The 12042-nt window shown below is 34.5% G+C and overlaps 1 protein-coding gene and 1 long non-coding RNA gene across 23 annotated transcripts in view; one reads left to right on the top strand and one right to left on the bottom strand.

The window, feature by feature from the left end:
- Nucleotides 1-12042, bottom strand: part of dot1l (DOT1-like histone H3K79 methyltransferase) — a 60720-nt gene that overhangs the window by 31976 nt on the left and 16702 nt on the right. For 12 of the 22 annotated variants that reach the window (XR_012398155.1, XR_012398156.1, XR_012398158.1 and 9 more), the window contains exons 2-15: nt 10694-10737; nt 9982-10056; nt 9793-9856; nt 8468-8696; nt 7031-7125; nt 6887-6949; nt 6748-6803; nt 6551-6630; nt 6184-6252; nt 3427-3533; nt 3198-3239; nt 3002-3094; nt 667-895; nt 157-270 (exon numbers count right to left, since the gene is read on the bottom strand). Coding sequence is in view for 10 of the 22 variants with exons in the window: in XM_009296352.5 (XP_009294627.2) it covers nt 157-270; nt 667-895; nt 3002-3094; nt 3198-3239; nt 3427-3533; nt 6184-6252; nt 6551-6630; nt 6748-6803; nt 6887-6949; nt 7031-7125; nt 8468-8696; nt 9793-9856; nt 9982-10056; nt 10694-10737 (1360 nt within the window). In the remaining 12 variants the exon portion in view is untranslated. The remainder of the gene's footprint in view (nt 1-156; nt 271-666; nt 896-3001; nt 3095-3197; nt 3240-3426; nt 3534-6183; nt 6253-6550; nt 6631-6747; nt 6804-6886; nt 6950-7030; nt 7126-8467; nt 8697-9792; nt 9857-9981; nt 10057-10693; nt 10738-12042) is intronic. The other 10 variants (XR_012398160.1, XR_012398153.1, XR_012398161.1 and 7 more) reach the window with 1 other exon arrangement.
- LOC141380320 (uncharacterized) overlaps nt 4600-12042 on the top strand; it is a 371642-nt gene continuing 364199 nt past the window's right edge. The window contains exon 1 of the long non-coding RNA XR_012398165.1: nt 4600-9047. This is a non-coding gene — a long non-coding RNA (uncharacterized lncRNA). The remainder of the gene's footprint in view (nt 9048-12042) is intronic.

Genomic DNA, 12042 nt, shown 5'->3' on the forward strand with positions numbered 1-12042 from the left:
AGTTTGAAACATGCTGGAAACTGGTAGTCATTTTCTTACAGAGTAGAAAAAAAATATTATAGAAGTCAATGATGCTGAACTTCCAACATCATCTTTTGTGTTCAACAGAAGTAAGAAACTAGCAGCTTCATTTTTTTTACTATCCAGTGAACTCACCCAGTAGCGTCTGCAGGCCAGGTGGAGTGGGAGCCATGAGGAGCTGGCTGGATGTGTAATGCTGCACTTTGGGAGGTAGCTGATAGAACGGACTCTGAGGTGACCGGTATGGTTCTGTGGATTGAGACAGACCACAAACGTCAAAGGTTGTATTTGTAAATCACGTTGAGCAACAGAAATTATTCATTTAAAGAAACACTCCACTTTTTAATATTTTAAGAAAAACAGGTACATTTAACAAGCCCTCAAGAGTTAAACTGCGGAGTTTTAGCATTTGTGTATCCATTCAGTTGATCTCTGGTTCTGCAGGAGCACTATTAGCTAAACTTAGCATAGGGCTGGGCAATATGGCCTTTAAAAAAAAAAAAAAAAAAAAAAAAAAAACTTACAATTTTTTTCTTCAACAAAAACTCAATATATGATTTATATGAGACGTTAAAGTGAGAAGTTAAAGGTTATCAAGCATATCATAATCATATAATTACACAATATAACAATAGAGGGTCTCACCCTGAGCAGGGGCCGCTGAGAGGGTCTTGGCATGCAGCAGGTCGAGGGCGCTCTGGCTCTTCTTGTTCTTGCGCTCGGCTGCAGTTGCAGCTGGTGCCTTCTTGGGTCGCCCGCGCTTCCTGTTGCCAAGCTTGCGGCCCCTGGTCAGAATTTTGGCCCGGCGGGGTTTGGGTGACGGCTTCACGGGGACAACTGGCTCCTCTTCACCACCCGAATCATGCTGCGCCTGCTGAGATAAAGAGAGGTCTAGTTCATAGATGTAAGCAAATAAAGACTTTATCTTTGAAATATATTCATAATTAGATGGAATATGCTAATAAATAGATGAGTTTAAAAATGTACAAACATATGCACAAAAATAATTTAGTAAACGAGAGATCTTTAAAATAGCTCATAAATATATAATTTTGAAAATGCATTCAGAAATTTAGAAATCTAAAATAACTTTTAAAAATAATAAACATTGAGTTTTAATTGTATAAATTGACAGAGCTGAAATACAAAAATATCTAAATTATAAACTGTATTATTATTTTAAAAAAATGCAGATTTATTTTTAAGTGTAACAAAAAGATAAATTGAAAAGAATGTGTATTAATCAAGCAATAGATCATTTACGAATTTTATTAAATACATAAGTATGGAAAAATTAAATTGATATATATGAATATATGAAATAGTACAATAGATGAATTATAAAACAAATAAGTGAAATCATAAAAAATATTTATCATTAAATTATTATAAATAAAATGTTTCAACTGCATGTTCAAATTAAAAATGAATAAATTAATGATTTAAAAAAAATGCGAACATAGAAACCAAAAAATTCATAAAAGGATAGATAAATATATAATTAAGGTAGATAAAACTATTAGATTTAAATTATAAAAAATAAAGTTGAATAGATATTTAAATGTATCACTTATTTTTTATGTTTTATTCAAACAATTAATTTTACTTCAAGTACATAATTACAAGATGTGTAAAATATGAAAATATGTATTGCATACATTTAAAATGAATGAATGAATGAATGAATGAATGAACTATCCTTAATTAAACTATGACTTTACTATGCAATTGTGAATAAATGAATGAATGAATAAACGAATAAACGAACTATGCACAAATGAACCATGACTACTGAGCAGCTGTGAATGAATGAATAATCTATGCATAAATTAACTATGACTTTACTATGCAGCTGTGAATAAATGAATGAATAAACTATGCATAAAAACTATGATTTTACTATGCAGTTGTGAATGAATGAATGAAAGAATGAACAAAGTATGGATGCTGAACAATGATTTTACCATGCAGTTGTGAACGAATAAACTATGCATCAATGAACTATGATTTTACTATGCAGTTGTGAATAAATGAACAAATAAACTATGGATGCTGAACTATGATTTTACCTTGCAGTTGTAAATGAATGAGTGAATGAATTAACTATTCATCAATGAACTGATTTTACTATGCAGTTGTGAATGAATGACCTGTGCATAAATAAACTATGATTTTACTGTGCAGTTGTGAATGAACAAATAAACTATGGATGCTGAACTATGATTTTACCTTGCAGTTGTAAATGAATGAGTGAATGAATTAACTATCCATTAATGAACTGATTTTACTATGCAGTTGTGAATGAATGACCTGTGCATAACTGAACTATGATTTTACTGTGCAGTTGTGAATGAATGAGAGAATGAATTAACCATCCATAAATGAACTACGACTTTATTATGCAGTTATGAATGAATAAATGAAAGAAAGAATAAATGAACAAACTATAGATGTTGAACTATGATTTTACTATCCAGTTGTGAATGAATGAATGAACTATGGACGCTGAACAATGACTTTACAATGTAGATGTGAATGATGAATGAATAAACTTTGCATAAAAGAACTATGATTTGAATGAAGGATTGAATGAATGAATTAACTAACTATCCATAAATGATTTATGATTGTACTATGCGATTGTGAATGAATGAATTAATAAATGAATGAATCAGCGAATGAATGAACTGACGATCCATAAATGAACTGATTTTACTATGCAGTTGGGAATGAATGCATTATGCATAAACGAACTATGATTTTTCTATCCAGTTGTGAATGAATGAACTATGCATAAGCTATGATTTTACTATGCAGTCGTGAATGAATGATTGAACGAACAAACTATTCACAAATAACCAATGATTTTACCATGCAGTTGTGTGAATGAATGAACAAGTGAATGAATTAATGAACTATCCATAAACAAACTATGATTTTACTCTGCAGATGTGAATGAATGATTGTCCTGCAGGTCTACCTTGTGCTCTTTAGGCTTGGTCGGGGTGGTGGTGTTGCTCTTGTTCTCTTTACTGTCCTTCTGTGGGCGCCTTCTGGCAACCTCCTGTTCCTCCTGGAACCAAAAACACACCGCATGTGTTGTGGGAAGAGAATTAGCTTCACATTTTGTCCAAAAACTCATGAACAACATCGTAGATCAAACAGAAAAGGCTTACCCTGAGTTTAGGATTTTTGAGACTAGAAAAATAGTTTTCAAGCTGCAAATAGAAAGTATTTAGTCAGATTTGTGTAAATACTCAAACATGTGAAATTCAGTGTTTCACAAAAACATAAAGGCCTGTCTAACATCATTTGCCTAGCAATAAGGGCTAATGCAAATTAGACTTCCACTGTACACCAAGAGGAACAACAAAAGCAGCTTGTCACGAATGAAAGCACACTTACTATGGTGCGGTCTATTGTATGCAGATAGTACGAGACTGGCTTCCCTGTCCAGGACACCGAACCCCTCAGAGGGGACAGCTCCACAACTCGCATTATTGTGCCAATATCTGCATGAAGAAAAAGCCTGTTACATATAGGCATCAAATGTAAAGACAAGATCACATTTACTCCTTTTACAAGTAAGCTCCAGTCTCTCAATGAGGTTGAGAATTTTGCTTAAAGAGTGAAAGGCTTTTCATATGGACTTTCTGATTGGTTCAGGATTCATCATTTATTATTTAGATTTTATTTCCAGCTAAAGCTTTTTCTTAAGCGAATTGGGCAATTTCACAATAAATAATGTTTTGTTTTTTTTGGAGAGCAAACAAGTAGACCAGTAGGTTGTACTATGCAAACTTCATTTTGAGTTGAAGTTATGTGAATTTGGCAATTTAAGAACAGATCATTTTTCAACACAAATTTGGCGAGCCTACCAGGAGAAAAGGTGAATAATTTTACTATGAAGATTTCATTTTTGGTTGAAGCTTATTTTTCCCCCAATAAATTTGGCAAATTCCCAATAGTGAATGTAGTTTTTTGATTTGGTGAGTCAACCAGTAAGTTTTACTGTGCAAATTTCATTTAGGGGTTGAAGCTTTATGTGAATTTGACAATTTACCAACAGAATTTTTTTTATTTATTTTTTTTTCACTAAATTGGCGGGCCAACCAGGAGAAATTAGAATTTAAAAAAAAGTGAATTATTTAACTATGAAGACTTGAAGTTTTAATGTGAATTTAGCAATTTACCAATAAAAATTAAGATTTTTTTTTTTACACAAAATTGGTGAGCCACCAGGATCAATGAGAAATTATGTAAATTGGGCAATTTACCCACAGAGAATTTATTTTTATTTTTTATAAAATTTGCCTAGAAAAAACAAACTGTAGAAATGAGAATTTTGAAACGATGAATGACTTTATTATGCAGATGTAATTTTGGGTTGAAGTTTTTTTAATGTGTATTTGGCGATTTACCAACAAAGCATTTTTTACGCAAATTTGCCAAGCCAACCAGTAGAAATGAGAATTTTGAAAAGATTAACGATTTTACTATGCACATTTCATTTTGGGTTGAAGTTTTAATGTAAAGCTGGCTATTTACAGACACATTTTTTTTTTTTTTTTTGGTTTTGGGCCATAGCCATACCATCGTGCAGCCCCAAGACCGGTTACTTCTGCGTTAAGGGATCGGCATATCCCACGGCACATGCAATGCAGGTAGCCGTGCATTTATACCTCTGCATGCTGTGTGTGTTGCTCTGCAATAACACTCCAGAAATGGTAGCTGGCAGTAGGTGTTTATGTTTCTCTGTGTCGAGTTTCTTCACTGGTGTTTTATTTTTTCTGAACACTACTTTAATGTACAAGTGGCTCAAACTCTAAATCGGCGGACGTGCAACAACTTTAATACTAAGGTAAACACAAAACAATAATTTCCATCCGGAGCTCCTTCACGGGACTTCACATTTGTAAACACTCGCTGCATCGGTTCTCACGGTGCTCACGCAGTTCTCACCTCCTCCCACAATTGTCAGCGCTACCAAGTCATGCAATCACAGATCTTGCGTTACACGTTGTTGCGACGTGTAGTTACATTTTTTGAGAGTTGGGCATCAGCGTCATCGACAGCTATGGTGAGGGCTATGCGACCATACGTAGGCTGCTTGTGTGAGTGCACTTGACACAAAAGTATGAATCAGCCTTAATCAGGGCTAATGCCCCAGTATAGTAAAAGGGACACTATACTGTCAGTGACCGCCGTCTTTCAGATGAGACATTAAACTGAGGTCCTGACTCTCAGTGGTCATTAAAAATCCCATGCCTCTTTTCGCAAAGAGTAGGGGTGTAGCCCCAGGGTCCTGGCCTAATTCCCTCCATTGGCCCTTACCGATCATGGCCTCCCAATCATCCCCATCCACCGAATTGGCTCTATCACTGTCTCTCCACTCCATCTATAGCTGCTGTGTGGTCAGCGCACTGGCGCCGTTGTCTTATGGTTGCCGTCACATCATCCAAGTGGATGCTGCACACTGAAGGTGGTGTGGAGAGACTGCGCTCATGATTGTGAAGCGCTTTGGGTGTATGGCCAAACACGATAAATGCGATATATAAATACACATTACACATTTACACAAAATTGGTGAGCCAACCAGTAGAAATTGTTAAAGGGTGAATAATTTTATTTTGCAGATTTAATCTAAAGCTAGACTTTTCAGGTGAATTTAGGACAGTGACCAAGAGGATATAGAAATTGTAAGGATGATAGACTTCTCCAGTTTTCAGTATTTACATAAATTAACAGAACTAACAGAAATTGAATAGGTTGTGTAAGGTTGAAAGTTTCACACTTAAGACTTCAGATTAGGTCCAATAGTTTACTTTAAAATGATGAAAATATACAACATTTTGGTTTACATTTCACATAAACTTTTGCATTGATAAAGATCTGAGGATAAGTTGTAAACGTGAAGGTTTTTTATGCCGATTTCCCAAACATTATATGCACAAATCTGTTTGGTATGAAAGTGTGTTACAAGTTATACATCAGGAATTGCTTCGCTTTTGACATTTTTTTTTCTCAAGGAAGCGGTGCCTTACAATGCATCACCGTTTAACCACCAAAGTACCAAAAACATGATAGCAATTGTACTTTATTTTTACATTGTGTAATCATTTTGTAGTAAAAACCTAATGTGACCTAATGTTTCATACTCACCACTCAAGTTTCGGCTGTTTATTCTGAAGTTAAGAGGTGCAAATGGTTTAGAGGAAACAATTTTTCCACCTACAAGGTAGGAGAATGAAATTGAGCCAGGAAACAAAGCAGAAAAAATTAACCCATATAGATCATCTCCTTGACATCTGCAGGTCAATACAAGCAAGTCTGACTGGAGCCAAAGGTCAAGAATGACATGTTGACACAGGTGCCTTTAAGCTCCACCAACACAGATCCCTTTCTCTTTCAAATGTAAACAGAAAAGTACCTTTCAGTTTAAGTTAGAAGTGACTGAAATACTCTAACGTGATGCTTAAATAAAACTAGTGTGCATCCATACTGTAATATCAAATTCAACTCCACGAACCTTCCTTCATGTTGGCGAATCGTTCCTTCAACTGGTGGTCCACCTCAGGACCAAAGGCAAAGTTATTCACAAAAATAACACTGCAAAAGAACACATCATACTACAGACTTACACAAGACATATGCACACATGCGAGCAAAAGAGCAAAACAAGATTATTAAAGCTTGTAAATCTTACTAGCCTGTATTTGATCATACCTTGTACTGGCTATTCGTTCCTTCCATTCTTCTGAAAGGAAATCTCCCCTTTCCAGCTGCCCAAATGACATCAGTATTGATATATTTCATCCCATAAGCCACAATGAGTTTAGAATAAACAAAAATTGAACAAGCTCACCGTGTACTCGCCATGTTTTTTGCCATACCACTTCATCCACCTCTTAAACTCTTTGTCCATTGACTGTAAAGACATTCAGATGTAAAGATTAAATGTAAAACGTCCACTTTTTTGGGCTATTTAAGGAGTATTTTATGTATGTACTTCTGCATAGGTAGCTGGAATGTCTGCTTTCTCCACGCCATAGTAGTGTTTACAATTGGTGGCCGCAGCAACTTGCAGGACCACCTGACCGACCCCTGCAAAGGAGGAGATGAAAGCTGTACATTAAATTTGAAGATGTATGTATCATGGATTTTAAGATCATGTTAAGAGTTCTGAGATGCACTTCAGTTGAAAAATATGTTCAGACAGAAATAATAATAAAAACGGAAATGATTAATGATTTCTTGTGTTGCCTGGTACCAATTGATCCACGGACCGATACCGGTCCAGGACTTGATGTTTTTTTTATTTATTAATTAATTAATTGTTTTTATTTGCCGTTGCATTTCTATTGTACTTCACCCCTAAAGGCCCATTTATAATAAATTGTAGTAGCCAAATTTGCTGATGCATTTTACAATCCACAACTGCATTTCTTTTTTACTTGTCGTTATTTTTATTATTTTGCTTTTTTTGAGTTTTTGCTGTACTTTCCAATTATGTGTAAATTAACGTCCATTAAGATTAACTTTGGTCTTGATTCAGCCATTGTATTTTTTGATTTTATTTCCATTTTCTGAATTGCACTAACCGTAGTACAAACTGGGGCTGGGCACTAAAATCTGTATAGATATTTATTGTCCGAACACCAATGTCAATATCGAAAAAAAAAAAAAAAGATTCGGTATGAAGTTTTGTTATGCAGGCTATAGTTTGATTAAAATGTGGCTGCTGAGCGTATGGAAGCGTATGGAAGCGATGCGCACACATGACGCCTGACGTGCGCGCATTTTCTAGCCGCACCTTGTTGAAACATATCCATTGTAAATGCTCCAGGAAACCATGTGTGCGCGCTTGTCATTTTAGGTCAAAATAACAATAGATAAGAAAACGAGTGCCATGGCTAGCAGCAGTGAGAAGATTGCAAATAAAAAAAGAATGTAAGGATGTCGCTAGAGTGGCTTTTTGGTTTCTTTTCTTGTGCATCCTAACCACTAGCTCCCCATCTGAATGCAGTATGTATTTGAATAATGATGGTTAGTTCCTTTACATGAAAGCTCCAATTTGACTGTCATAATTTACAGAGTTTGTTTACAGAGTGAATTTTACAGAGGTTTATTGCATCATTATTATTGACACCTCACAGATGTTTATCTACCCTAAAGTGTTTGTTAGATTTTATTTATCAAGTTTAAGAGTCTATTTAATGATTATGTTTAATTTAGAGAAAATAGATCAGTTATTTTGTTTACTTTTTTTTGACTATTAAAATTATTTGCCTTAGTAATGTTGCTAAATGAAAACAAAGTGTTTAAAAAAATTTTAAATCCTATTATTCCTTAAATATCGAATGATATAAAATATGGTTTTATATCATATATACATTTTTTTATTGCCCAGCACTAGTACAAACGTTCACAAAGTGATGTTACTGACCACTGCCCAGATCCACAAAGGTGTCTTCCTCCATCATCTCCATCTCGTCGATGATTTGAGCCACCAGGTCGAAGGAGGTCTCTCCGTATACCTCTGGAGAAAATGGCTCGTAGTTGTTGAGTTTTTCCGGGTCGGTGACAGAGTGGTTGTAGACCTGCTGCAGGATGTGACGCAGCAGGCCATTGGAAGGCCGCTTGTTCAGTTTCATAGGCTGGGTGGTCCCTTTCCACTGCACAACACACAAACACACAATTTTACATGTTATTCGAGGTAAAAACAGCAACATTTGGCATTGCGCTTCAAAGTCTGTACGAAAGCAAAATTCACAATTCTTTAGTCGAAACAATGCATGCAGGTTAATCTACTAAAATTAATGGTCTGTTTTGAAAATCTTCAATCACATTGTGAGCATTCTCTTTTATGTTTAGAGTGGCGGTTTTTCTGTTGAGGTCAGTTTGATGGCTTTAACCGCAGCTCTCTTACTGTTAAGCCGTGATCACTGCACTTTTTGCCTCATAGACTTCCATTCATACGCATGTGAATGCGACAGAGTGGAAACCCAAGCTCATGCAGTTGCAAAGTTCAACTTAAACTCGTACTTGTGGAATTTCTGACAAGAAATTTTTAATTTGGACCAATCACTCGCCTTTTTAAATATCTAATTAACTTGTTTAATTCTGCCTCTTCTCACAGCGCAATACGACAGAGTTTTACAACTCTAGTGTGACAGCAGCATTAGTCTGCTATAAGGGAATGATGCACAAATAGAAAGCCCCGCCCCTAATCAATAATACTAAACTAAATTTAAAATCTTCTAAACTTTCTGTTCATTCAGATAAAATTCACTGTTTAGCTTTAAATTTAACCGGTACTTAAAACCGATTTACCCCAATTATGGTGGTGAATTCGCCATTTCTACATTTGGGGATGTGTTTTTTTTATTCAATTCAATTCGTCTTTCTTTTTTTTTTTTCCAATTCCTTTTTATTATATTTTAAGTAACATGTACATACACATTTCCATGTGTCTATTCGTCTTTATTTCTATAGTGCTTTGACAATGTAGATTATGTCAAAGCAGCTAAACATAGAAGTTCAAGTTAATAATAATAATAATAATAATAATAGTAAAGCTCCGTATGCAGTAATTGCGCTCCAGTATGCAGTTGTTGTATTTTGGACTCAATTATTTTAACCAATTATATTACTGTTTACGTTTATCAATACACAAATGTATGAAACAATTTGTGCTTGCCCTTTTCAATTTGCATTTACAAACGCAGTTTAAAATATCATATGTTTTTTATCGCGACAGATCTGACGTACCAGTTGGTGAATGCTGTCGATGGCTCTGTTGTACTTATCACATAGTCTCTGCATACTCTCGAAGCTGCAAAAATACAAAGATGGCACTTTTAAATAAATAATAACTACTAAATAGAATAGAAAAATTAACAGTCAATGTTAATATTTATTTATTTTAAAGCTTCTTCTTTTTAAGAGAACATTTCTCACCTCTTGGTGTCATAGTCAATAAGAACGTAGTTCTCCATGGCCAGCTTAAGATCTGGGATCTCTTCACACACCCAGCTATACACACAAAAAGCAGCAGGTCATGCATTTTTATCCACATTTTCTTATATGAACTACTTTTAAAAAGGTTGCATTTGTGCAATTAAAAATTCTTAAATGGTTTCCACAATTTTGAATAACGTTTTTATTATTGATTGGAGCTTAAAATTGTATTTATCTCTGTGAATTAAAGCAGAACATTTAGCATCATTACTCCAATTTTGAGTCTCACATTCATATATGATGCATTCTCTGCTTCTAAAGAAACGTGTATTAGAACCATCACTGTTGAATTATAATCAAAAACTATTGAGTTGCATCATATTTTTTTTGGAAACTCTGTAAAAGTCCCATTCTAAAGTACCATTAAAATAAATTACTTTTGCTTATGAAGGATTAAAGCTTTCAAAAGTGAAAGATTTTTATGATCTAAAAATGGCAAATAAATTCTTAAAGTTGACTATGATCAAAGAATCCTAAAAACAATAATGTATCAGTTTCCACATCTATGAAGCAGGAACTCAACACTGATATTGTTAAAAGAATCACTATTACTTTTAGAATACCAACAATTAGTCAATAATAACAAAACTTAATCAGCAAACCACACATAATAATAATAATAATATCAAATCAAAACAGGTAATGGACTCACCGAATGGTTTCGATGATTTCGTGTGCAGCATCATGATGTTTATCCTGGAGAAGGATAGAAAAGAAAAGCTCAATTATAGGCAAAGTTCATTAACATGTGGTCTGTAGTTGTACATCTCTTAGTTTCTACAACAGAAACTTGACCTCTTCAGTTGGTTCTAGGTCACGGATCACGACTGTAGCTTATTCTGCAACACACAGTGCACCTTCAAGCTGCTGGACAAGTTCATCAGGCACACGGGTTCAGATAAGTATATTAGATCACCCTGAGCCATCCCGTATGTTTAAAGTTAGTGAATGCAAAGCAAAATAATTATTTATCTCCGTTGCTTAAAATACAAAACTATTATAGAAGTAATTAAAAGTTTATATTAGCTATTTAAATATTTAATAATAATATTTAATACTATTCATCCCGCCATGGCTACATTGCAGTTTCTCATTCAAAACCTTCAGTATTTAGTTTTTTTTTTTAATAGCGGGTTATAATCGCACCAAACCATAATAAACGGTAAGTGAATTATAACAGAGCAAACTTTTCTGTAATCGTAGTAGTGCTGTGCATTATTTGTTTAACCCTTTATGGTAACATGCTGACTGACTGACACGTGAGGCTAGCTAACACTACTAAGCTTTCAGTTAAGATGAAAACAGATTCTATAACTATACTTTATTTATAGACAATGACTTTATCTTGCTGGAGTTTATGTTCATTTTATTTTACTTAAGGATGCATTAATGCCATTCTGTAGGTCATTCATAAATATTTCTTGCCAATGTAACAAATATGTGAGACATACTCATTACATAAACGCACTAAATCGCACTTGCGCAGCATATCTTTGAGGGCGTGCAAGAAGTTTTTTGCACTAACACAAAATAGGTGCACAAATAAAGAGATTCGCATGCTTGTATTACATAAATGCAATCTCGACTTGTAATACTGCGTTCACGACATTTATCATTGAAATAACGCCATAGGTAGTTGGTAGATCTGTGTAAAAGGCCTGCCACCACAGCTGGAAAAAAATCCTAAAGAAAACACTGTATTACACCACTTAAATGTTTAATGAATTTTTCTCTGTTATTTAATTACATAATGATTTTGAGTTTACAGTCTGCATGAAATCAAAATTTACAGTGTTTATTTTGCTAGCTACATTGTTAGTCTTAAGGTAAATTTCCATGCAAATTAACACACTGAAAAAAGCTTGTTTTGATAATCTTCAATCAAAGTCTGACCATTTGTTTCCACCTTTGAAGTTGCAGTTCATCTTTGATAATGAGCTGAACTCTCCTTCCTCTCTATGTAAGCTAGTATTAAATGAACAAAATATGTAGCCTAGTCCT

The sequence above is a fragment of the Danio rerio genome, chromosome 22, assembly GCF_049306965.1.
Source record: "Danio rerio strain Tuebingen ecotype United States chromosome 22, GRCz12tu, whole genome shotgun sequence".
Taxonomy (NCBI): Eukaryota; Metazoa; Chordata; class Actinopteri; order Cypriniformes; family Danionidae; genus Danio; species Danio rerio.